Here is a 27,903-nt window from a genome sequence, read left to right as displayed (position 1 = left end):
CCTGCACTTCTCCCCATCCCAATCTCTGCTGCGATTTTGGGACTTCAAACACCCAACAATAACTCCAAGCTGCTGGTCCTGTGTGGGTTTATCACCCCTCTGCAAATCCTTCACAGTTTGTAAAAGCTGCTTTCACTGACCAGGGTCCTGCTCCTCCAGACTTCACTCAGCTCACATTTGTAGCCAGGGGTCCCCTGACATGGGTGTATATAAAAACGATTGTATTACCCAAGTAATTATTATTTTACTCCAAAGACAAGCATGAATTTATTGCTCTGGTGTCTCACATTTCTCTTATTGACCATGAAAAATGTTTTTGCAGACAAAATTACAAAATACTGAACTTGTAGTCCAAGTCTGTGTTATTTATCATTTGATAAAGACGTAAGGCATTTCAAACTAAGATGAAATTTCATGCTAACTTTATTACTTCGTGCAAAAACCCCTAGAAAAGGCCAAAACAAATAATCAAATCCATATATTACTGCCAGGCAATGAAATAAAAATCACTTTCTGGCACTTAATTTGCTTTAGTCAATTATTTTTCCCCATAAGAATTTAGTAATGATGAAACACCTCAGATGCCCATAATCCTGGAGATACACAACTTTCTCTTTGTTCACAAAGTCAGTGGTATCAGCACAAGTTTCCCTGGCTTTCTGTGCACAGAACTCATTCACTCCCAATGTTTATTCAGCCCTTAAAAACAGCAGCATTAATTCAGAACTCAAGGACTACAGCAGTGTTTGTATCTCCACCTCACCCCAGCTCCTCCTCCTTTGGGGGAAAAAAAATCAGAGGGCATCTGGAGGTCTGCATTTCTCACTCCTAATGAAAAAAAAGCATTTTCACACATGGCCTAAAAGGTCCAGAAACTTTCTACAAAAAGATTTCCAAGCACACTTTGGATTCTTGACTAGAAAAAGGAGGTTTCACCAATCATGGTTTTTAGTTTGAAGCTTCCTCATCAATGCAACTCACTTTAGTAACTTATGCTGTTGTAAATCTGCTTTTCTCTTGTTTTACAGCCTTTTTGTCTTGTTTCTACAAGTACCATGAATTTGTAATACTCTGAAAACAGGTCAGTGGTAGATCAGAAACTCTTAATCCCTGGATAAAGATTATTTTAAGATCCCTCTACGCCACATATCAGCAGTATCAGGGCTTTTGTTTTGTTTGTTGTTTTTATAATTGCACCAGCATGCCCAAATTATCCTTTCAGGATGGTCAAAGGTGAGAGGGATAATTCCTAACACCGAATAGTTCAAGGTTAAAGCCTCACTGCTGTCCCTGAGATCTGTGCACAGCCTCTGCTTTCCTCTACTGATTGCTTTGCCATGTCTCCATCTCTACATTTCCTTCCTCACCTAATCCAGTGCTCTCTGGTGTCTCATCCTGGGATATTAATTTGCATTTTATCACCAGATCAACGGTGTATCTGTTAATTCAGCCCAACAGAGGAGACAAACACCTCCCTAGCTATGTTATCCTCCATCTTTTTCACACTTTTTAAACCAGCAGCTGTAGCGCTTACGCTGCTTGCGGTCGCTGCCTAATTAATGAATGCAAATATAACAGTTCCATTTGCATTTCCCCAGCTGTTCCCACAGCTCTGGTCTGAAATCCCTTCGACTTGCAAATGTCCTGCCTGGAACAGGGTGTGTGAAGGCAGCTGCCCTGCTTCACACACAGCAGCCCCAGTGCAGCACTCAGCACCCCTGCACAGCTCGGCCTGGCTGCTCCCCAGCTTTCTCACCTCCAAGGAGAGCAGGGAGCCCAAATAACTCACCTAAATATGGACAACCTCAGTTTATAAATGTAAAGTCAGGAGGTGAGAAAAAAAAATTGTGCTCTTCGAGGTCTGTTTCAAAAATTCCTGCTGAATTTGATGAAATTTTCTCTTCTCACCACTTTATTACTCACAAAGAACTTGCTGGGATGATGGTCCAGGGACCTTTTCTGTGCATGTCATTCTGATCAGGGTGAAAAAACTCAAACTCCATCCATATGTGAATACACATTCTGAAATCATATCCTCCCCCAAGACACATTAATGTAAAACCATGTGCCATTATAATGTGTATTATACGACAACTACAGCTTACTTTAATAATCCTTAGAATATTATGAGCAGCCTGCCAAGTATAAAAGCCTTTTTCTGCCATACAGAAGACAGCAGTTAATTTATAAAGGTGAATAGCAGTTGCTATAAAACACCATGTAATGAAATTGTTACCCCATTTTTTTTGTATTTCTGCTTAAAAGTAGTCACTCAGTATGAATGACTGAAACTTAACACTGAAAAGTTCTTCTGAAAGAAAAATCCCCTCGTGTCCCCTCTCCCTTTTGGAGGGGACATTTGGGACAGACAGATCAGACACGTGTGCACACACACTTTCCACCATGGTGCTCCTAAGGAAAGATTATTAAGAATTGTGGCATTGTAGGAATTGGGCACTGCAAATATGGTTGGTAATTAATATAACAGACTGAGCAACCCCTCTGCAGACAGGAGAGGAACCTGCAGGATCTGTGCTGTGTTTCTCCAGCTGCTGACTCCAGTTGAGAAGCAACATCCATTCTGAATCATGGATCACTCTCAGGTGTTTTTTGGTGAAAACTACGGTGGTTCTGCAGAGATGGCACAGCCTCATTCACACTATAACCAAACTGTAAAACTGTCTTGGGCATTCTTCACAATTATTCCACTGAAATGACTGAGAAATAAATGTATCTGAAGAGTTGGAAAAGAGTAGCAGCCATGAAAGAAAGTGACTCCTGACTGCTGACTCTTAAAATATCACCTGTCCCTTGAGCTCAGCTTTGCTACCAAAAATAGGGCAGAGAGAGGAGGTACAAAGTAGATGTATCCTGCCTGCTGCTTTCCTAGACAGTGACAAGGGCTGTGAGAAAAGGACTTTCAAGTTTCATGCCTGTGCTGTCACACAAACCCAAAAAGGCTATCAACTACTGCCAAGACAAACAGTTGGCAGTGCCCGTGCAGCCTGGCCAGAGCAAACCCAGCCTCACCTGGCAGATGGAAATCACCTGCAGCTCTGCAGAGTCACCTGCTCTGAAATTTGATTAACCATCAAGGCAAACCTAAATACAAAAGACTAGCAAGAAAGAGTTGTAGGGGAAAAGCAGTAATTAAAAAGCAGTAATTACTCCCTGGAAGCACAATCTCCTGACACAGCCAGTTTTTACATTTCCAGGCTGCAGAGCAGGTTTCTCTGACTCAAGGGCGTCAACACTGGGTACTGATGATTCCACTTGCTGATTTCTTGTTCACCAGCTTTGTGTCAGTTTTAGGTGTCCTTGTTCCTTTCTCCAGAGATCCCATCAAACATCAGAGTGTGAATTTTTTCACAAAAGTCAGTAACTTATACAACAACATGTCCCAGACCAGTAAATTGCTCACCAGAGAATTGATTCTTTCCCTCCAGACAACCTCACTGACAGCTCAACTTACAGCATCAGGCCACAACTTCTGAGAGATAACAAAGCCCTCTTGTTACAGCTCCCTGTGTGTTTATTTTAATAGGCTTCTTTTTCTATTGAGAAGGAGAAGATTCATAAACAATTTATAAAAATTCACGCTTTTCTGTCAAGCTGCTGCAATGAGAAAAGCCAGGAAAGAACAGTTGCACCTAAACATTAAATTAAGGACACTCAGGCACAAAATGCAGCCTCCTGAGACTGGCAAACCCCAGGGACTACAAAGCAAAGCAGCTGGGCAAGGAGAAAATCCAGCAGGAAGGACCAGCAATCAATTCTGCAGCTGGTGGTGGAAAACCAGCACGTGAATGTGGATCATCCTGCCCCATAAGCAACCCCACATCTGTGTTACTGGTACATGTTCTCTGCCATGTATGCAAAGTGGTTCTTTGCAGAAACCCCTCCTCAGGCCTGACAAGAGCAGACAGTTATTACAGGGCTGCACTAAACACAGCACTTGTGGTTCAAGTGAGATGGCTGCTGGAAAACTGAGAGGTAGACTTAGCAGAAAATAAAAGTCTGAAGTTTTTTGGGAAAGAAAACAGCTCTGAGGTGGAAAAGGCTGAAAACAAATACCTCAGACTGTCTCCTCTGCTGAAAAGTGAAGTGAACCTACCGTGTGCCACCCCCTTCCTGCTGTGGAACTGCTGGGTAGCAGGGAGCAAAAATGAAAAAGAACACCCCAAACAAAGGAATGGAGTTAACAAGTATTTTTGGAGGCTGCATTCAAGCACAAGAGATGGGGGCAGCTATGATGGAAAAGCTGACAGAACACGAGCAGTCCACACAGACATCGGGGAATCATTCACACTTCCTTTAGAGATGTTTGCTTTCTGCAAAGGGTAAATATCAGTCAGTGCAACTTGTTTACAGTATAAATCGAAGGGGTAACAGCTAAAAAATGGCAGTATTGATCATCCTGGGACTGGCTGAGCCAGGCCCTGGGTGCAGCAGCACACGGGCATTGCCCACAGCCTGCCCTGCTCCCTGATGTGGGACACGTGGGATCTGTCCTGGACACCCCAAGCCACCCCCAGGCTGTGACTCACCCCGGGCACACAAAGCTCACTCCTGCTCCTGTCGACACGGCCTGGCCCAAAGCTCCCCAGCATTGCATCACTGACAAGTGTGTGCACGTCCTGGGTATGGATCACTGCACAGGCACTCCCAGGGAGGAGTGCAGGGATAGAAGGGACTTCAGGTGGGAGTGTAAGGCACCAAGAGTGAACAGCAGTGCTCACTGTGCCCTGAACTGCTCCTGAAGCCACAGACTCGGGGCAGCTGGGTAAGCACACGCAGCCCCTGCTCAGGGTGCCACTTCAGGGAATTTGGGGATTAGGGCACAGCTGAGTGCAGCTGCTCTAGAACAGCACTGCCTCAGGACTGTGGGATCTGCCACGTCCCTTGCCATGGCTCCAAGGACACTGCTCTGACTTCCCCTGACAGAAAGCAAACAAGCCACTGCCACTGCCAGTGAGATCTCTGCAGCTGCTGGGAAAGCTGGGAACAGGCACACAAGAGGAAAATGGAAGGAGTGCCCCTGTTGGGACTCAAGCCAATTGTGAAAACCTGACTCCAAACACTTAAAAAATGGCAGTGTTAAAATACATCTTCTGGGAAGAATTAGGTCAGCTTGATGGCAATTCTAAGAACAAAACAGCCCTTCTGAGGACTTCAGGAACAAGATAGCAAAGTTATGGAAATTGGTTCTAATTAGCCAGGAGGACAGACTGGGGACAAGGGGCCAAGCCAGAGAGTAAACATGAAAATGCACATAAGCTGAAGGCACGAGCAGTCAATCCATGAGGAGAGGCATAAATACAGGCTGCACTTCAGTGTGTAAACAGACATGTATATATGTGTACTTAAGGGTGCTAGTCTGAACTAATGAGAACATCACAGCACATAGCAGAGAAATATTATGCAGAACTAGGAAAGGATTTTAGAAAAAGATTGAGTAGGATATCAAAGGATCAGAGAAATCAAGTGACAAATTATCTCATCTCCAGGCTGAGCGTTACTGTTCAACACATGACAAGCACCCTCCTTGGGCAAAGAGGACTCTCCAGAATGCAGTTTAGCAGCCTTGCCTAAAGCTCCTTTCCACACACATCCAAAAGAATCCTATTGAGGAGGTTAGGTCCTCCTGCATCAGGTTCCTAAAACAGGACTTGAACAGACACAACAGTCCCAGCCAGACTGAGAACATCACCCTTATGTGAGGTCCCTGTGAGGTGTCAGTTCAGCTTGAGCTAAGAGGTACCACAGGTAACACAAGCAAACAGGCACAGCAGCAGCTCCCTCAGACCATCTGCCCCTCATTCATGCACTGTCCTAGCCCATGACACAAAATGCCTTTTTGTAGCCACCCAGCTGGAAGCAAGCACCAAAGAGAGGTCTGAGAGAGGACACAGCTGTTCTTTTTATAGTCTGTTACCTCACCAAAATACACAGAAGAGGCAACACAGGAGAGGGCTGCTGCAAACCTTGACAGGGACCTTCCCCTTGCTGGGGCCCAGCTGATGAGGCCAAGCTGTGCCAGAGCCTGGCAAGGTGGGACAGCAATGGCTCCCCCAGCAAGGGAAGCCAAGCAGAAACCTGAGGAACATTTTTCCATCAGGACAGGCAGCAAACAGGGACTCTGCAGTGCAGGATTCCCACACACTGCAAAGCTCTGCCACACCTGACAGAAGAATTTTCCATCAGGCCTCACAGCAAACAGGGACTCAGGAGAGTGGGAATCTCCTGCAGTAAAAAGCTCTTCCACAGCATAAGGAAAGGAGAGAAAACAGATTGCTCTACTAAGGATAAACAACTTGGGGGAGAAAAGGGGCAGTAGTCCACACACTATTGCAGAAGAGCTTCAAAAAGCAGATGGGGCTGGTGATGAGCTGGGTCTGTGTAACCACAGAGCAGGGAAAGCTGCATCAGAGAGACTGCTGGTGTGGGGCACCTGCTGTGAGACAGCCCATGACAGCAGGGTTTGCTCCAAAACCCAGGAATCTGTGCTATACTGCACTGCATCATAACTTTGTACTCAATTTGAAATATTTTAATTGCCTTTTTAACAAAGCCACCCTCAATTACAAATGCTTGCTCAAGCAGAAAGCTGCCACACCTTGGCAGTTTGATGGTACACTCAGCTCCACAGGCCTGTTTATTTTCTAATTGGCATCTGAATTTCCAGTGGATACCCCTGAGATCAAGGTGTGTGAGAAGCCCCAGTGCAGCAGGGGACTGTGCACAGGCAGCCAGGAGGCTTCCTGAGGCCTGTTAAAGGATACATCAACGCTGCATTTTGCATAGCATTACCACAGCTTTTTTGGGGTTTTTTAAAGCAGTTTCTGCATCAGCCTGCAGGAAAGCCTCACATACACCTGCCATGCACTGGGGCACCTCAAGCACAGCCTGAGTCTCTGTGTGCTGCCAGCAGCGAGGGGGCTTAGGGAAGTAGTCCCTACCATCCATCCAGCCAAGAGCTCCTCTCTTCCACCAGATCCTGGGAAAATGGCTGGGGTTTTCTGTGATTTCAGCCACATCTTGAGGCTGGAACTGGGGTTTGTATTGGTGCCAGCAGCACCCCGAACTGCTGGGCTGTGCACAAGAGGCACAGCTCAGGGCACTCCATAGTCTGGACATTGACACTTCCCCCAGGCACCCACTCGCTGCCATCTCCCACTTCAGGGAGAATGAGCACACACAAAAAATGTGATCTATTTGTTTAGCATCATTTGATAATGACAGTAATTATTTCATCTCTGAGTTAATAAGCAGCAGCTGTAAATAGCCAGAGGCACCGAGTCAGCCCATCAGCTCATCCCATCCAGTCATTTATTAATCTTAAAGGAACGTCTCAGGCATTAAATGAATATTTCTAAATCTCTTGGTTTGTTGGGTTTTGTTTTAAAGCAGTTCTCTATGTATAAGCAAATAATGACTGCATGAAAATCAAGGCACACTAAAGCCTGACAGAGCTCCACTTCTCCATGCAGTATTAGCAGTGAACACAAGGGCAGTGTTTCTATTTTTTCCAGCTAAGTCTTGTCCTCGCAAGCAATGACTCTGCGTTTTCAGCTCGCAGGGCACAAATCCAAGTGTGATCTCATGCAACTGTCAAACCTCTCCTAACAGAAAAAAAGCCTGTGCCAAGAACAGGTAGAGAAATCATAAATAGCTCTCTCAGGAGTTGGTTATACAAGTGAAATATTTCCAGAACACATTTTTCCTACTATTCTGAAGTTTTAATTGCACAGAGACAGTTCAAGGGCCACCTGGTCATCCCTTTAATGTGTCACCAGACAACATGGATTCATTTCACTGCTATGTATGAAACAGCCAGTTGCTGGTGCAAGCAGGACAAACTGTAAACGTTCAGCTTCACAGATAAACAAGGTACAACCTCCACCACTAACTGTACATGCAAACACCTGGCTAATCAGCCTTTTCAATCTATGGCATAGTGGGGATTTTTACCCTCATCTTGGGATCTTGCCTGGGCTGGTTTCACACCAAAAATACCCATGTCCGTTTCAGCACAGGTGCTTTCAGAGTAGGTGGTTTGAAGGAGGAACTGAAGCAGCTCCAAGGTTTTGCAAAGGTGAGGGGGGAGAAGAGGAGCACAGAGCCCAACCCAGCCTCTGCAGCTCCCATTTCATCTTGTTCAGCTGCAATGGGATGAAGAAAAACCTCTGTTTTGTCAGACCATTCCCCTGCTTACACATACTGTCATGGAGGACAGGGCTTTGTTTACATGCAACTGCCTTTCTGAAGGAAAACTTGGGAGTTTCCACAATGGATTCATCCTGCTGTCTGCATAGGTCAATAAAATCTACCAATGTCCCTGCTACAGCCCCAGTAGCACACTTAGTAAGGATTCCAAATACTACCAGGGACATGGCACTTGAGCACCTACTTAAGTACTTGCCTGAATTATGGCTCAGCTGCCACAAAATCTCAGAAGAACAGAAAACTGTTTGAGAGGAGGGACATGAGAACAGAGAGGTCATTTTTCCGAATATGGACTGACTGGTAGGAAGACAAAGCCCCATTTCACCCCGACACACCCACACGAGGGCAGCTGCAAAGGCTGGAGATTTCCAGCCCCGGCTCATCCATACGCAACAACCCATCGTTCACGTTGTGTGAGGAACATCAGAAACCCTGCACACTAAACACAGTGATACACAGGAGGCACTTTTACAGCTGGAGCTGAGAAATACAAAATTTGTCTGTGCAAATTTAAAAGCTCTAATTTACCAAGAACATTTACACACAGATACAAAGATACAGCTCAGGTCCTGTGCTGAAGCATTGCTCCACCACTCTGGGCGAGGTTCATGCTACTTTTGTTGTCCCCCTGAGCCAGAAATGAAAGCCCAATGTCACTTAATATCATGCTACCAATACTCTCAGGCTTTATGAAAATATAAAGAAACACTCGTACTCACTGCATGCTCCTGCATTAATGTTTAGGGTGGAACAACCATGTCCTGCTGCAACCTACACGCTCACTAAAATAAGTTTTGTCAGTTTATACTCACACAGACAAACTGCAGTCATGACAAAATGCCAGAATGGAGTAACACTGAGCTTTTTTGGGAGGTAAAAAAAGAAAAATACACACAGCCCCAGCAAAACAGCTACCAAGAAAACCTGTGAGTTCTTTACATTTAATTTACAACATTTAGTCTGGACATCCAGTGTTGTTACCTTGGGAGTTACTAGGGTGTAACTACAGAGGTAACTGTAATACCTAGATAAGCCCCAAGAGAAAAAGCAGCTTACTGCTCAAACTTCATAAGCAGAAATATCATGACTCAATGACTATGAAACATTTTATTTAACTTTCTAGCCTTTCTAGCTCACCCTTTGATCCCTGAATGGAGATCTCTCCAAGAGGCAGAGGGTGCAGCTTGGGAAGCAGATGGCCTTCAGTGCCACTCCTGCAAGGCTACAGCACTACACTCACTTTGTCTCTTCATGGTCAGCTGCAGTTAAGTGAAGTGAGGGAATTAAGTAATTCCCTGGGAACACCAGGAGATTTGCTGAACCAAACAGGCAAAGTCACAGTATGAACCTGAATTCCTGTCTTTAAATGGGACACCACCTTTCTTATGGGTCAATCTCCAGAGCAGTAAAGACATGAGCAGAAATTACTGCAGCAAACATTTTTTTGTTCTGTCACTTGTTTTTAATCGCACAGTAGAAACAGAAATAAACTGATCCTTCTGGGAGAAGGGCAGCTCTGTGTTCTTCCTTGGGGCAGAAAATGATTGGCATGGCCTTCTCCATGAACTTTGGCAAAAAGGAGTCCAGTGTTCACCAAATGAAGTCTGCTGAACACCATAAGCAAGTACCCTGCAGAATAATTTCAGACTAGAAATCAGGTTAAAAAAAATTTCTTTGCTCTGCTCATGTTTTATACTGAAATTAGCCTTGAAATAACTTACAGGTATTGTTCTATTTTTTTTTTGTATTATTCCATGTAGAGCTGCACTCCTGGTGTGGTGTTCATGTTATGGAATGGTTTACCCCAGTGAGAGAGGGGAACATCCAGCAGCACATGCAAAGGTGCTCAGCCCTTGGAGCTGCACTTTCTGCAGATCTGGAGTTCAGTACTGTCTCTCACTTCTACCATGAGTCCTCATGACAAATTCACTGTAAGATGCTGAGTGGTCAGTCAAAGCTCCCTCCATCACTTAACACATGCCCTATTTTAATATTTTCTTTTTTTCACTGTTGTTTTTGCTTGGTTTCACTGACTATAAATGAGACATTTTGTTTTTCAGGAAAACCAAGTTGTTTGAATATCATATCTGCTAATAAACAAAATAAAAATAGAAGCGTTAGCCCAGAAAAACAAAGGCTGAAAGGGATATAGGATCTCTAAATAAATCAGGAGTCTAAACATCAGAGAAACAACTAAAGATCTATCTGGTAGAAGAATAACAGGTGCAAGTTTACATTAATAATCTAGAATTGTGAAATAAGGTTCTTGAGTTGATCAAAAGAGGTTCCCTGTAGGGGTAACAGGACAAAGCTTGACCAGTGTCTTTCAAAATCATCCATAGTCTACAGAAAGTAACTTCACTGAGTGTATGCAAAATTATCCATATATCCTCTTGTCAAGGCACCAGAAACCAGTCCAATTTACAGACTTGTTAATATGCAATTTTCAAGACTGTACTGAAAATAGTTGTTATCCAAATTAATATAGTCTCTGATGCAGTGTAAAAACTAGCAATAATGTCTGTCATGTTTAACCCAAAGTTAATTTAAATAAAAATACAAAAGATAATGCTCATTAAATCCAAGCCTCATTTTGTTGAAGCCAAGTCAGCAAACACTGTCATGCCCACTTGGAAGTTTGAGATACTAACAAAACAAAAGCTTTACATGTGAGAAAATAAATTTTTGGGCAAAATAATTTTCCATTAGGAATTCTGGTCTGATCTCAGGGAGGGTTTTGACAGTCCACTGGTGGAACACAAATGTTCCTGGCCAAACCCTTTCTCCTGCAGCACAATCTACAGGCAGCAGCAGGAATGAAGGCAGGGCTGAACAAAAGACATTTATAAAGTTTTTTTCTGCTGAACATATGCTAGCTGGAAGTTCCACTTGTGTTGCTTGAGTAGCACCAGGCAGCTGCACCACTAAGTGAGGATTTGGCCCATGGCAAGCAAAATGTAAGGCCGTCAGTGAACAAGTGTACCTGGCATTACTGCAGCCTGTGTCAATCTACAGGCACTTTACTGCTGGTAACCACTCTGCAATTAGGATTTAAAATAGTATTTGTCTTACTTTAGTTTGCTGTATTACTTAAGTCTTTCTAAGGCAGAAAGGGCACTAGCTACTGCTCTAATTTATACAGTTATATTCTGTCCTGAATGCATAACTGAAATGTATAACTGTATTCAAACTGAAACCTAGCCAGCATACTCTGTGAAATAATCCAAGGAACCTCAGTGGTCTCGTTCAGAAAACAATTTCTGCAGCTTTGCAGTGCCCCACAGCCCTGGCAATGTGGAATATGACTGACAAGGAAGGGTGTCCTCTCTGCCCCAGCAGCCCCATCTCCTGTGGCTTTGTGGGTTTTTTCGGTAGGTCTCCAAGCCAAAAACTAAGCCTGACCCAACACAGTTAATGAGATGCAAAAAAACTGTAAAGATGGTATTTACTGCTTGTGTACAGTGTTCCTGGTTCTGAATTCAGAAAGATGGACAGAAAGGTCCGAGCAAGGGGAATTGAGCCACATAAGAGCACAGCAAGGAGAACTGGTAATGCTGCATGAGTGGATGCATGAAGAAATCAGCAAGATTTGTTTCTCAAATTTATTTTCTGAAACAGGGTTTTGTCCCTTTATTTGCCTTAAGTCAGACTGGCTTCAACAGGAAGCCAGTGGCCTCCTCTGAGTGATGCCAAACTAGAACAAGGAGACACAACATATAAACAGGACGGTCAAACTGAGGCAGCCAGCCCAGCTCCTGCTCTTGCACAATTATATAATTCCTTAATTCTAAACATTTTCGACTACATGAGGCTGTTTTATTAAAAGCCACAGACACTGGCAGTCCTCACATACATATGCACAAAGGTAATCAAACGCCTAACAGCAGTGACAAAGCTTGCCAAGCTACACTCAGACTTTGGAAAGCATCCATGGAATCGTAACTGGAAGGTTTGTGTGAGGAGTGAGGCAGAGCAGAGCCACGATGCAGATCAATGATGTTACTGTGGTCAGCTGTGTCCCAAGGGACAGCACAGGCTGCTGCACAATATGAACAGGCTGCCCAAGCCTTCAGACACTCCTGCACTGACCAAGTCTACTCATTAACTCTTACGTAACACTCATGAAACTTCTTTAACAAGAAAAATAGCAAAGAAAAGCACTCAAGAATCTTTAAAGGTGGTTGTGGTGAACAAACTTAGGTTCTTTCTTTTATTTTTTAATAATTTTGGAGGTTTTTTTGAGCAGAAAGATCACATTTAAGAAATAAAGAATTAAGGCTTTGTCCACATCAGACATTTGTCCTGAAGCAGTAAAATCCCTTCAACTGCAATCACCACCCTGCTGAAGTTAAAAATGTCAACTTTACTGCATTTCATGCACAGACCATTCCCAAATGCACTCACTGCCCAAACCAGTATCAGATATTTATCCTGTGCATGCTCTGGTACACAGCTGAGTTCCAGTACAGCCTTAATTTCAATATGGAAAAGCCAAAACTTCTCTAATACTTGGTAGCAATAGCACACATCTAATACCTGACACTTCTAGATCTTTCCACAGATGTTACTAAGTAAAATGCAATCTATAGGTGGCAAAGAGTGGGGATAAATCAAACGTCCACCAGTAAGTCAGTTCATTTCACTGATCTGACCAGAAGAAGAAGAAAACCCATTTCAGACACCTGAATGGTGTGAGCTGACCCACCAAGCAGCAGAGCCATGTTGGAGTGACTGCAGAGAACATGGCTCCATGTGTAAAACAGGAGGGAAAAGCTAAACAATCCCTTTTTGGCAGCAGTGGATGATTAGATCAGACCTCCTTGTCCCAGAAACATCTACACACACACCACTGAGCACAAGGCACACTTCATTTTTGCCCGGTTTCAGCCAATGGTCTGCTGAACACTGAGACAGCCTCTGAGCCCCTCCTCAGGCTTTGGCTGTGCTCATTCCTGAGCTGGGCCTGCTGAAGTCATTATTTTTAAGTGCTGGAGCAGGATCCTGCCATCAAGTTAAACAAACACAGATGCTGCTTTCTCCACATGCCAGAGGTGCACACGGCCCACCACAGGAGCACCAGTGGGTTCCACCAGCGCTGGCCCTGGTGTGGGAAGGCCCCAGGAGAGGAATGGGTGGTGTCCTTAGGCAGGGGCACTTTCTGTAGGGATTTGGAAAGTACCCTTCTCTCCCCAGAAAGGCTGCAGAAGTCCAAACTGCTCAAGTTGCTGATGCACTCAGGTAAACTCTCTCGTACCAAAAAAAGCCTTCTGCTGACAACAGGACGGGCAGATTTCCCTCAGCCTGCAGTACACTTCACCATTGACTCACCACCCTGAGGTGGAAACACTTGCCTGATCCCTCAACACCAACAGCCTGTTTGGTAGCATCTGTTATGTAGTTGTTACTACCATTTTCCCAGTTTTTGCTTTCCAATAAAAACACCACTGTGCCAGCAGTGCTGCTTGCAGGAGTCTCCATCTGCGTGATCTGACCGGAGCAAAGAACACCGTGACCCCAGGATATCACGCTCTGAGTCCTGGGCAGAAACTCCTCCTGGCACAGAGGCAGGATCCAGTTCACTCCTTTAACTGAGGTAGTTGGTCATTTTTCAGCTGCAGCACATTCAGGAGACACAGAGACATGAAATCCAGTGTTGCAGCTGGAAGTTGGGCAGTCCTGCCTTCACCGGGCTGTAATCCAATCAGTGATTCAGTGATATGTGCATAAGACAGACTCCCCCCAAAAAGCAGGGATAAAACACCCTCCTTTCCTACCTCAGCCTAAAACTTCAACTCTTTTGTCTTTCAGTTCATCAGCTCAGAGTAAATGACAGCTACATAAAGACACTTCAGGAGCCGCTATATATAGGGTGAAGTGAACTTTTCCCCAGGAACCTCTAGATCTAGGTCATCTTGCTTCTTCTGGGAGGCAGAAAAAACCAGGTTACTCACTGAACAAGAATACAGTTTATAAAAGAAATAAAAGATTACTTGGAGCATGAAATCTTGTGTGGATAGTATTATTTTTGTTTCCTAAAGGACTTTTAAAAACAAAACTCGCCATGAAACACTGTCTGTTTGAATACCTGACTCCATCCACTTTAAACTGAGAAACTTACTATATTTACAGACAGAATAGGCATTCTTTAGTAAACTTACTTTCAGCAGTTTAGCCACACAGTAAAGCAAACACAACTTCAGGTCTCAGAAATTTCAGGGAGTTTGTCTATATTCAGACATAATGTAAAATCCCTGCCTGCACCTCATCTGTGATTCCTACAGGAGGCTGGAATGTTTACACATAACCCAGGCTAGCTTTGGTATGAATCCACTCTGATGGATTAGATACCACATTCCCACTTCCAGCTGAGGGCAGGTGGGAGAATAACCAAGGATCTCACTCGGGTTTGGGCCGAGGGCCACCATGAACTCAGCCCAGCCCCTGGGGACCTGGCCAGCTCAGCCAGGAAGGTGCCATTACCTGAAGGGGTGAGCAGGGCAGGAAGAGTTCCCTGAGCTCAGAACAGACCTCAGTGCAGCACCACCTGTGCAGGGCCCCTCGCCTGCTTCCAATCAGCAGATCCCTAAAAAGTGTCAAGTAGAGGTGTGGGCCTGTATTTCAGTTTAGTGACTACAGAGGGGATTTCATTAGCTCTTGTGAGCACAATCAAAATAGCCCAGACACTTGGAGAGCCAGCAACTGAGAGGTGAAAAAGCACTAACCAAGAAAAAAATTAACAGTTAATTTAACCTTCAGTATTTGCTTGAATTTTAAAACTGATTCTCTTCCCTTCCAAGAAGAGTTATATACTTTCAAGGACACCATTCTCCATGGGACAATCCACCACTGCCTCAAGGTCTCCACATATATAGATGCAACATTAAAGAACTCTGTGAAGCAGAAACTAAAGCAATGTCTTAGTCATATTTCATAAGCTAAACTGAAGATAAATGGATGCAACTGCAATCCAAATCATAATATTTAAACAGAAAACAACCAAGGGAAATCCCAAAACATCAGAAACTGGCAATGGCAATTAAGCAAGTACTACTACAGAGCATAAAATAAAGTCTACAGATGTTAAAATATTAATTTTAGTGTCTTAACTAAATCTGAATTTAGAGCATTAGTTTGCTGAGCCTTTTATGTATTTTCCACTGAATACAGCAGTTCACTGCTTTTTGTTAAGCAACAGTGCAGACCAAACCAGTTTAGCAGTTTGCTATGTCTGCAGTCAAGCAATGCTTGCACTCATTTGTTCAAAACCTGAGAGCAATCTCTTCTCTTTCTGAACTTTAAATAAAATTAATGCATTCAGGCAAAATAAATACTAGTCTTACTCTATATTGCAAAATTACACGATGTCTGAATTAAAGATTTCGACAACTGTGTTAGTAAAAGACTGTGATTAACGTTCAGTGCACAGAACAAGCTCTGGACCTGGCTTTAATTACAGTGATGAATAAAAGTCAGACACAGGCATTGGCCCAGAGTATTCATGCATTATATTGTCCCATAGATACCAAAATAATGGAATCTGATGCACTCTGATCTCTTAGATAAGCCTCCCACAGCTCTGAAACAGAAAGGGCAAGAGCACCCAACCTCATCCAACTCTGCAATGTTCACACACTGAGTCATAAGAGATTTGTATCCCCACTACCAAGATCCATCTTATGGGAATAAATACAGAGAAATATTGCTCCATTTCCTTCTGGCTAGAGCTGGTACACAAATCATCCAGAGAGCCACACAGAGTGAAAGTGGTGAGGACTACAGGGACACTTTACAGTCTCCACAGAGCTATTTATACTTGGACAGTAGTTATGTTATAATATATTTGTGGGATATATTCTAGTCTGATTTTCTCTTCTAATGCAGTTTTGCCATGACACAGATTAGAAACTGGCGGCATGTGGTAGATGCAATGGTTTTAATCATGGTTGCAAGATGGTCAATTCCCTGCTTTTGTCCAAACCAGCACAGACTGACTCATTTTTTGCTTACAACTGGATAGTCAAGCAGCTTCATTAAATTTTATTAGTCATAAACCAGATGTTTCCTTGATGCTTCTAGGACCTCTCTTAGCAGTCCAAACTCCACTGGCATGTGGGCTAGCTACAGTCCCAAACTCTGGGAAACTCAGCCCTGTCAGCCAGCTGAGACTTGTTTTTAAGTGAGGATGAAGATGTCCCTGCATGAGCTTTTGGCCTTGGAGTGCAGGTCTACATGCAAGGACTGCTCCTGAACCTTGCCTCTAGAAATACAGATTGCTCCCTCTGAGTAAAGAACAGATGAGAGGACACAGAGGCCACTCCAGTGTCCAAAAATACAACCAAGGGAAACAGGTTTCAGTATTGCAAGGATAATAGTCTGCACATTCATCACTGCATGCTGGGACTAAGGGAGGAACTGAATTTCCTGAGTCACAGTTTCTCTCAGCCTTCCAACAGTTTCAGTCCTCCCCTGGGCACCTCAGCTCTGCATCATCCCCGAACTAAACCAATGGCTAAAAACAGAGGGAGGAGGAGAAGGCTCAAAAATCAGCCTGGCCTTTGACAGAGGTGTGCAAAGGTGCACAGAGCACGTGTGAGCGCTGTGGTGGCTCAGCAGAAACGCCCAGCCCAGTAACCCAGCAGGTTGTGATTTGGCTGACGCAAGCGCGGTTAAGGGATGGCGCTTTTATCTCCTGCTCCCGTCGCCGCACGCATCTGCTCTTTGTCCATGTCACCGTGTGTGGATCCTGGCCCAGCAGCTTTTATGCCACCAGCATTCTGACCTTCTCCCTCACTGATGAGAAACAAACAGAGCGGTAGGCAGATTCCTATGGAGGGGCTGGTAAATAAAATAATGGCTCTCTCTAACTGTTTCATCTCTTGGAGATTGTTTCATTAGTTCAGAGGAAAGTCACGGCTGATTTGCTTTAGTCCATTCCCCAGATCATTATCTCTTCAAAACATAAAAGTGGTTTATTTTCCGTGGGTCAGAAACTGACTGCAGATGTACAGCCAGCAACAGCTGATCACAGCACTGAACCCAAGGTACATACGGGAAACAGACAGGAAGAGCTTCCCAAGGCATGGTGGTCCGAGATGTTAGGGAGGGTGGTAGCGCATGTTTGGGTTGGCTTGTCCAAAAGAATGCATGATCTTCCAGCACAGCAAAGATTCATCACCCTGATTAGGCAAGATTTCTTATTACCATCTCCACAAACTCTTCATCCTACTAATCAAGCATCTGGAATGCAGGCTGCCAAATAAATGCTGAACTATCAGATTCCAAAACAGATTTTAGGAGACTTATCTACTGCCTTAAACAGATCTTCTGATAAAGCTCTCTCTCTCCAGCATCAGGTTTGTCATAAATTTCCGCAGAGGTTCCTTTTGTAATAGAGGAACATTATTTTATTAAAATCAAATTACCACTGAACACTTTACGAACTTGAATTAAATTACTAAGCATGCCTGCACTAAAGATAAACTTTATTACTCCTTCACTCCTCATTTTACAGTGAAGAAACTAAAGCACAGAGCAGTTAAGTGGTCTGCTGAAGTTACAAACAGAACAGAAGAGATTAAATCAGGATGATGATGGCTTACCCTAGGGCTGCTAGAGTGGGGTTTTTGGTGGATTTTGTTTTGCTTAGTCTTGGGGCTGGGAGGTTTTTGGTTGAAGTGCAGTTTTACCCAGCAAGAAGTTACACAACTCTAGCTCTGCTGGGACAGGTCACTGCTATGGCTGTCCCCCAAGAGGCAGGCAGAACACGACAGCATCTTCTACAAAAACACATCCTACCTTCAGGGGGGAGCAAGACACATCTTTGCTTCTGAGACCTTCATAACGTCAGGGCCAGTTCTTCTTGTGGTCTAAGCCGAGACTGAAGCTTGCTTTGCCTTTCAGAGTCAAGAGAATAGTAACTCTTCAGCTTTTTCCCCCAAAAAGGTTTCATTCTTACTCAACCATGACATCCCTAAAAATCTGCTTATTTTGTAATTCTTTGGTCTCTGAGGAAGTGCTTCATTAGCTCATAGAAGAGTCATGGCTGATTTGCTTTAGTCTCCTCCACAGACCATTACTTCTCCAAAATACAAATAACGCTCCTCTGTGCGTATGGGGAGGCAGAAACAAGGACAAGCACAAGGACTGGAAGACACAAGTCTGCCACAAGCAAGAGGTTTTATTTTTAGTTTCTTTGCCTTACATTCTGCAACCAGTTTGACTACAGCCATTAACAGGGTCTGCAGAAGTGCTCATTAAGCTGAGCTTCCTTCCTTTGTTTAAGTGATGAACAAGGACACAGGATGATCACCTTGAGCCAACTTAAGACACTTCTTGCAGAAATCCACGTGAAGCAGAAAGCAATACTCTGTTAAATGTGATTATGTATATATTATCTTCTTTTCATAATGCCCCTTGGAAGATTTTCTGGACAGAGTGGTTAGGAACAGATCCTTACCAACTGCCAACTCAACAACAGTGAATCCAGAAACCAGCTCTAATTTAATAAGAAAGATGGTAACACAGAGAACTCAAACATCAGCATACTCTTCCCACTTCCTCCAGCCATGCCTAACACATTTTTAACCAACTGTAGTTTAAAATCTATTTTAAGCAGATAAAGCATTACAATATTCAACCAATATTAATTAAAATATTAATTTAAACTGTTTATGAATGGGTATTTTCTAGACTGAAGTTACCTAACTCTGTGATACCATCATACCATCTGGTACCCTTTACTTTCAGGTCTGTTTTCCTTCCTCTCTTCTCCCTCTGCCCCACCAGGTTTTTTCACCAGCAAAATGAAATATGAAAATATGAAATATGAAAAATTGGGTCCCCATCAGCCAGTGTGGCAGGCTATGCTGAAACAAATATAGACTGAGGCAGGAAATACAGGTGCAGGCTTTTTCTAACTGTTGTCTAGAAAGGAAGTTTAGACTTAGCACCCTCAAGAAACTTATCACATAGAACTGATTATCAGCAATACAATTCTCAAGACAACTTGCTAAAATTCTTCAGCTGTGTTAGAGTAAGAAGTGTCATGGCATATTGTTCACTAACCAAATCTTGAATGCTACTATAATGACATTCATAATACATATATTTCATCACTGTATGGAAAATGAACTGTATAGCCCCATACTGATATTAAAAAAGGTTTATTGCATTGCACATACAAATAATTTACCAGAACTGCTGCATAAAACATGTAACACTTACAGCTTTTCTGAATGCAGGTCTAAATTACATCATAACTATTTATCAGGAGTGACTTTATCACTTAATGCTCGGTCTTTCACAGATAAAATGTTATTCCAGAAAACTATTAAAACATTTCATTTCTGACATTGCTTGAGAGACCTTATGTAATTCAATCTCATCCTTGAGGAGAAGCACCAAACATCACTGGCTACTCTACCACTTATCCACACAGCAAACTCTCAACTTCAGCTCCTCCATCACTTTCCCTCCTCATTGCAGCTGGATTTCACCTCGGGCACTGCTGCCAGAAGGGACCAACCAGCAACAAAAACAAAGAGTTTGAAGTCCTTTGAAGTTTCCAGCAGACTCAGGAATTGTGGACTGGAGTGATATTTCAGCTCACATCCACAAGTGCAACTGTAATTCGTACACATCATCACCAAGATGTGGAGGACAAGCAGAAAAAAGGGCAAGACATGCATGGGCAACTTTTAAATATGCTGCTTTCTCTGGTATGAAAGCAACCCTACTAGCTGGTTTGCTTTTTTTCAGTGAGAGCTTTCTGTATGCAACATTTTCCCATTGCATCTTTGCCCCTTTTATGCTGTTCCAGCATAGATCAAGAGTTCCAGATTTGCACAGCCACTCCATGGTAGATTATAACCTGTTACACCACCAGTCTCCTTTCTTGTACAATACCAGCAGTCACAGATGAGAAATCATTTCCATCAGGGCCCAAGGGAATTTTTTGTTCAGCTCTTTCTATAAATAGGTGCAGCTCCTAGATCAGAATTCATCTGGCTAGCAATTTTTAATTGTATTAATTACCATGCCTTTGAAAAGACAGCATCAGAACACCAATGTAACATATTGCTTCAGTCATGAGGAGAGAGTACAAAGGCCTGGTTCCTCTCTTGAGCAGGCCCAAGGAGGCTCTTGCAGCAACCTCAGCCTCAGGAGAAGCCATGAGACATCCTAAATTACACTTTCAAAACCTGCTGTCCCCAACAGCTTTTGGAGGATTATGGGAGCACAGCATTGGGTTAAGCTCCTGTTTGTGATCTCTCGTCTCATTTTGTGCCTACAGCCAAATCAAATGAGTATCCAGGCCAAAAGGTTTTAAATTAATCCCTCCAAATAAAAAAAAAAAAATCCACTAGATCTACTGAAAGATTTTATCTTGGCCTGTAAGACAACACATGGTGGTGGTACAAAGTACCAGAGGGTGCTCTGGAGCTCTGCAGGTAAAATATTTTATCAGTCCATCTGCCACATCAGCATATCAAATGAGCTTGTATGAGGTTACTATCAACACCAAGATCTTGTGCTTATTTGTCATGCTTTTAGCTAAGTAATTTAGCAAACACCTTTTTTAGAAGACTGCAGTGTATTTTGTCCACAGTAATACTCCTTAGAAACTTAGGGAGAAAAGATGCAAAGCATTTTGTACTTTACCAGGTAAAAATTCCAAAATTTAATAAAATGGCAAATTATTTCCTACAGCTATTAGGGAACTATTTAACAACAGAAATATGAGACTTAAGAAAAGGGACACATCTGTTCTGCAAAAAAAAGTCTTTGAGGAGAACTACTAGCATAAGAGAAACTGAAAAAAACCCAGTGAACTTGTATGCAAAAACAGCAGAAGGCATATTGCCAACAGATGGTGAAGAAGTCATACACCAAAAAGGAAAACAAAGTTGAAAGCATACTCAGTTTTGAGCACTTGAGAAAAAAAACCAAAACCAAAGCTAACTCCTTCCTAATCACAGATTCCCTGGTTAAAAATGGAGCTACATGTTCTTAACACTCAGGGAAGCAGTTGTAATTTCTGGGTTCTAAAATGGAGGCATTCAAAATTAGCGTCTGTCTATGAAAATGTTGGTCCACTCTTGAAATCACTTCCTTCCTCCCTGCTATGAAAACACACTCTTTTTTTCTGGTGTGTTTTCATTTTTTCTCGTGTTAGTGGTTAAGCTCAATGCACTGGAAAATATCTGATGCTTTAACGGGCCACTTTTTTATTAATTCAGACACCTGTTTAAAAAGATGCTTACTCTCTGAGGCCTTTCTGCAGCAGCTGGTAGCAGCTACTGCCACAGGAACCAAGAGACAAGTATTTACAGAGCCTCTCAATGGAAGTTATTCCCCATTATTTTGTGTGTCCATACTGTCAATCCAATCCTCAACCTTTTGAAAGTAGGAAGTAGGAATTTTACACAGCCAGTTTAACAGCACTCACTGATCAAAGGAATTTGACATGCTCTACTACAGTTTTTACTGGGGGTACATTTTGCAGTTGGAACTCAATAGGTAAATAAACATTAAGGCATAACAAGAGTCCCACATGAACACCCCTGGCACAATCATGTCAGAACACAAAAAAGTACTTTAAATGTCAAAATAACACAGAAGTCATCTTCTGCAATAAACAGAAGTCTATCTTCCCCCAGCAAACCTCCTTCCCTTTGTTTGCATACCTTGCAAGAGCTGTTCAGGAAGTTGACACACTGTTGTTGCTGCAAACCAAAGAGCAACAGACACATCAGATTTAACTCTCTTCTAAAATATGCAGCTGAAATTTCAGCAGTCGGCTTCAAAAGCGTTCACCTTCCAGTTTCTCAAGGCTAGTTGCCACAAGTTTTCAAACTTGTTTTATCCCCTTCCTTGCTTTCATTCCTAATGTCTACACATTATACACTAACTCTGGTTAAGACACTGAAAGAAGTAATTACCGGGAACAGGGGCACAACTTTCCCATTTGTAACTCTGACTCTGAGCAGCCACTTGAAAGTTAAAATGGGTGACTTACTTCTAGCACAAAAGTAATACTGGAGCATCAGCAATTGTTCATACTTAGAGTTTTGTGTAGCTTGTAAACATTAACTAATTTAAAATTATAAATCCCTTCAACCACCTAAGTGCACAAAATGCTGCATAATATTGTAGCTAATGCCTTTTTTTTTTAAAGTCACAATCCATTGCGGTTCAAAACCTGTGGAAAGAGCAGCTTTGATTTTGACTATGAGACACTAAAGGCTACCCTAAGGTGAAGCTTTAGGAGCTGCCAGGATCAGTGGAGGAGTTTTCAGGACAGACAGTGATGTCTGACACAGCCAAGCGCCTGTGGGCACATCACCTGATGCTGCACAGGGAAGGTTTGCTATGAATACACTTACTCCATAACAGACACCTGTGGGTTCATTTATTTCACTGTCTGTCGGGTTCTCAGTCAACCATCCACACTCACAGACAAGTTTTTTTTCATCGAGAAAAAAAATTTTGAAAACCTCTGACCACAGAGGAAGAGTCCTTATCTATGCCAGCATCCACACCAGAAGGCCTGCATAGGGCATAAACCTGACTGGTGACTCTTACAAGAGCTAACAGGTTGCTTTCAAAGGGAAGAACAAGACAACAAAAACCTCCATAAGTCCTCTTAAAATCACAGATATAAATGCAATAATTGCACAAACAGTCAAACTTTTTATGCTGATTTGACAAAAATACAATGAATTTCTAAACCTCATGAGGTTCAGGCTTAAATTAGGACAACACAATCTTTAAAAAGCTTGATCTGCCACCAGGCACTTTCTGTTTACTGGACTTCAGCAGACATAGTTCAGAAATCAGAACACAAAAATTCCTCACATCACGGAATTTATTCTGGCATTCAGCTTTTGCACCCAAACAAAACAATCAGGCACACGCTGCCAAGAAACATCAGTGCAGCTTCAGGGCACCAGCAAGGGCTGCTACGTGCAGGGCTTCTCTTCAGCACTCACGGGGCTCCTACCAGGGTGGAATTCTTGAACTCGCTAAAGCATTTGTAGATTACACGCCTGTCCGGTCAAGTACTTCCTGCAATTTTGTTAATTATACATCAGGGTCTGCAATTAGGGAATGACTCCCATCCTAGAAAACATCCAGCTCTCAAGTCACCCCCCAGAATGTGTGTCTACTGCCGTTTCTACAGATGCCTCTGGTATATATGCTATTATCCCAGACAGGAAAATACTTTCAAAACTTGAATAGAATGTGCAGCTCTACCGCTGGATGGTTTTCCTTTTCATTTTTGAGTGCTGCAGACCGCTTGCTTAGGTCAGTACACATTTCTGTGGGTGGGGGTGGATATCTTCGGGGGCAGACAAGTGCAACCCCAAGTTCAGGTTCCCTTTCCGTGTCCATCCCTTCCAGAGGCGGCCAAGCTCAGGTTTTCACACCGTCTCCATCCCCCCTCCACATCGGCGCTATCCTCCGCTGTCAGCAAAGCCACCAAAGCAAATACCGGGCCTTTTCCTTCTTTCCCCCTTGATTCGTCATCAAGATGTAAATTAACAGATTCTCTCAGAGACAGGGAAAAAAAAATCCCAAAAAACCCAATGAACAATGGGAAACACTTCCCCGCCGGTGCCCCACAGGACGGAGGGAAACAGGATCCCCTGCGCCGGGGGAGTTACTGAGCGGGGATCAGATGCTGCTAAAAATACGGGAGCGGAGCGAGCGGGCCCGGGCAGAGCCCGGGCAGGGCCCGCGGTCCCCGTCCCGGAGCGTCCCCGCGCCAGACGGTGATGTCACCGCCGGCGGCAACAAAGGACGCGGCACCGGCCGGGCGGCCCCTGCCCTCCGCCCCCCGCCCCGCCGGCGGCACCGCGCCTCCCGCCCGCCCGGAGCGCCGGCACCGGCCGAGACAAAGCGGCTTCCCCCGCGCTACGTGCGGGCGGAAAGGGAGAGGTTCGGGCCGCCCAGCGCCGGAGCGGCGGCGGCGGGGAGGCGGCGGCCCCCGGGGCGGTGCGGGCCGGTCCCCAGCGAGCGGCCCCGCGACCCCCGGCAGCCGCGGCGCGGCCCCGCTGCCCCCGGCCCCGCTGCCGCCCCCTCCCCTACCTGATATGGCGGCGGCGGCTCCTGATCCGGCTCAGCCCCGTCTCCGTAGCTAGCTCTGTCCGACTGGGACTCGTGAAGCAGCGAGATGTCATCCGAGGTGGGGGACTTGAGGCAGTTCCCCATCTTCCCGGGGGGAGCGCGGCCCCCCCTCCGCCTCCTCCCGCTCCGGATCCGCGCCCTCAGCCTCCCCGCCGCAGCGCGCAGCCCGCAGCCGCCCCGCCGGGGAGGCTCATGCCAGCCCCGGCCCTAAGCGGCTTAGCAGCTGCAGCCCGGCCGCCTCCCGCTCCGCTCCGCAGCCGCCCCGACCCCCGAGCCGGGGGGGCGGCAGGACGGGCCTCCCACCCCCCGTGGGGCAGCGGGCTCCGGTGGGTCCGCCCGCCCCGCGGCTGCCCGGCGCGGTTCTGCTTCCCGGTCACCAGCTCCCTGCGCACTGGGCTTTGTCGCACGGGCCGCCCTGGCTCCTCCTCTCACCCCTCCCCGCCGGGCCCGGGGAGCAGCCGCGGGGCCTCGCCGGGCTCCGCGCCCCCCGGCCCCGCCGCGGGGACAGCCCTGCCCGCCCCCGACGGAACGAGGCGGGACGGGACGGGCTGGGGGACCCAGCCGCCTGCCGGGCTCCCCCGGCCCCAAAATGGTGGGAGCCGCTTCGCTCCGCCCCCGAGCGCGGTGTTTGTTTGTGTTCCGGGCATGGCGGAGCCGGCGGCCGCTCGGGCCCGGCGGGGCGGGATGGGGCGGGATGGCAGCGGCGACCCCGCAGCGCCCGGGCCAGCCCGGCTGAGGGGCCTGTGCGGGGCCAGGGGCCTTCCCAGGGGCTCCCCCGCGGGCGGCTCCCCAGGCAGGGAAGGGGCTCCCCAGGCAGGGAAGGGGCTCCCCATGCTGGTCGCTGGCGTGACCCGAGGGGCACGGTCAGTGTAGGCACAGGGCAGTGAACACCACAGTGGGGCAAAACCAGCAGCAGGCACTTGGCTTTTGCATTTCTAAAGGTTTTTATGCAATGAGCAGGTACTCTAATAAGCCATATATTTAGCTCCTTTTTTTCCCCCTTCATAATAATATATCCTTACTTGGATATAAGTATAGCTAAGTACTGATAAATGCAAATTTGAGGACAGTGAATGCCCGTGTGTCACTGTCTTAGTGTGCCAGCACTGCCCCACACAGAGTGGAATATACGATGGTCCTTTGGTTCCTCAAAATGAGTCCTTGGCCTTCAGATTCACACCATGGAAAATACTTGTAAATCCAATTTTTAAAGTGAAGTATTTTTTAAGGTGAAGCAAATGTGGTGCAGATGAGAGCAGCTGCAAAGTCCAGTCTGTAAAGCAGTACAGCGTGGCTGCTGCTTATCAGCGAGTTCTCTGCTGATACAGCTCGGGCCTGCTTTGCACCTCTTGGGTCACAGTATCTCCAGACCTGTTGTTCACAGTGACATATTTGTCTCCACAACTTTTGCTGGTGGACCTCAGTCTGGGATCAGAGTTTTTGCTGATTATTCTTATGAGCTCATTCTTGTAGGTTTCATTTTATTACTGTTTAGGGAGGTTTGTTTTGCTGCTTATCAATGGCTAAGTTAAACAACCCTGGTGAAAAGCCTATGATTGCTGCCATTTATGGTGTTCTAACACGGTTTCAGGCTTTTCAAGGAAACTGAAACTGAAAATGGGGCAGGATTGTGAGTGTTGCTCAAGATAGAGAGGCTTTGCAATGGTGCATTGTAAATAATTACTGTTGTACATGGCTTGCTCATTTGGGTGTTTATCCTATGAGTCTGTTGGCTTGGTTTAATAGAATTAGGCAGGCAATTGTTGGAGGGGAACAATTGTTCCAGTGAACCACTGCCTCACCCAGCCGTGATTTCAAGGTTAAGGCAATGTCAGATCTGTCTGCTGAGAGAACCTGGTGATGAAACTCCAGCGTTGTCACTGGTATTGTCAGTTGTGCAGTGGCACCACTGGGAAGGAGATTATGGGCAGCTAAAAGACTGAGTGAGCTGTTCTCTCCTGTTTTGTTTTCTCTGTGAGGCTCAGGCCCGTGTCATTGATGTAGTTCAGTGAAAACCACACTGTGCTCTGTGTGAGGCTGGGATCACAGTTTGATCCTCCACAGTGAGGAGGTCCTATGGAAACCTGTGGTGCTTCCCTGCTGGCTGACGTGCCAAAATAGTTTTCTTTGGAAACCAGAGTGCAAACTGGTCTCATCCTGACATGCAGTAGGGACATAGGTGGGATTTCCTCTGCATCTCATGGTAGAGACGTTGCATTTATTTACCTTGAGGCCGATCTCCAGAAGCAATAGCTGCTAATCCCAAGTACAACTTTCCCCTTAGTAGGGACAGGATGCTCCAAATCTGGGCATGTTTTAAAAAAATGCAGACTTGTCAGGTGCCAGAAGAGAGCTGCTTTTCATTGTGGACTCCCAGAGACCAAAGAGGAAGCAGAGGTTCATGTTTGGCCTTGCAACAAGACAGACTGCACCTGTGAGAGCTCTGAAGGGGAAGAGCTGCTACCAGTCATGCCTGGGTTCTTTAAAGTAGAAATGGTTGAAGGCCCTGCTGTTCCCAGCCTTTCACTCCTGTTATGTCAGGTCATTAATAGTGGCTTTGCACCACTGGCTCTAAAGTTGTACAAAGGTCCAGGAGATGGAAAATGGAAAAAAGTTAGTGTTCACAGATGTCTTTTAACATCCCTGCATATGCTGAAGTGTAGCTGTGATCCTGCTGCTTTTGCTACCACACTTTTTGCAGGTTGGGAACAAGGAAGCAGAGAGATGGGTCCTCAGAGGATGGGATTTATGAGTATGGTTTCTTTGTTTTAGCACAACCATAGGGCAGTTCAGCTGCTTACTTCAGTTCTCTCTGATTTTTACTTCCTCTGCTTAGTTTGGGGAACAAGTAACAGTCAGAATGGGTTTTCTACAGCCTTAAAATGATCTTATAGAGGAAGAAAAATTCATGTGGTGGTTTAGGGCTGCACAAATACTACAGATGGAAAAGATCATGCAAATACAAAAATTTGTGTCAGACTAATATCAGTACAGAACTGCCAACACAAGTCAATGAAACCTTTTCTCACCTCTAGACATTTAAACAGTTGGCTGTAATCTGTTGTCAGAGTGGAAATGTTTATGTTCTGAAGTTTGCCAGTGTACAGAATTCATGTTCTGGTACACCTCAATACAACAATGGGTCTGTCCTCACCACCTTCTGGCAGCTAGCATGCTCTGAGTGAAATCTCTCTTTCAAAACGTAATGGAAATTCAAGAAAAAGAGTTTTAAACTATGCAGACAAAGTTTATGTTTTATTTTACAGGCTTTTGATATGAGAGGAAGCAAGTGGCACATTGATGTATTCTTAAGGCTCATATGAGGTAGCTAGAGGTGATGAACTGTTTTACTAAAAAATCCATTTCCTTTTGAGTTAAAAATCTAAAATTCACTGAGGACATAAAAAGTCCTTCTTGTTAGGAGTTCCTCTACAAAATTAACGTCATAAATTGCCTAATTTTTAGATGAAAGACCCTTTGATAACACCATTTTACGTGACCCATGTTCATGTTATTGTTGGCCGACATTTTGGATATGTTTAATATGTC

The 27,903-nt window shown here is 44.9% G+C and overlaps 1 protein-coding gene across 1 annotated transcript in view; it reads right to left on the bottom strand.

Moving 5' to 3' along the window:
* The window catches only part of RNF11 (ring finger protein 11), a 29,624-nt gene extending 5,037 nt beyond the window's left edge, over positions 1-24,587 (bottom strand). The window contains exon 1 of the mRNA XM_064720371.1: positions 24,316-24,587. Coding sequence (XP_064576441.1) covers positions 24,316-24,438 — 123 coding nt within the window. The 5' untranslated portion in view covers positions 24,439-24,587. The remainder of the gene's footprint in view (positions 1-24,315) is intronic.
* Positions 24,588-27,903: the final 3,316 nt, after the last annotated feature.

The sequence above is a fragment of the Zonotrichia leucophrys genome, chromosome 8, assembly GCF_028769735.1.
Source record: "Zonotrichia leucophrys gambelii isolate GWCS_2022_RI chromosome 8, RI_Zleu_2.0, whole genome shotgun sequence".
NCBI classification, from domain to species: Eukaryota; Metazoa; Chordata; class Aves; order Passeriformes; family Passerellidae; genus Zonotrichia; species Zonotrichia leucophrys.
The sequence above is the reverse complement of the archived record's forward strand: the minus strand, read 5'-3'. Positions and strand labels throughout refer to the sequence as shown.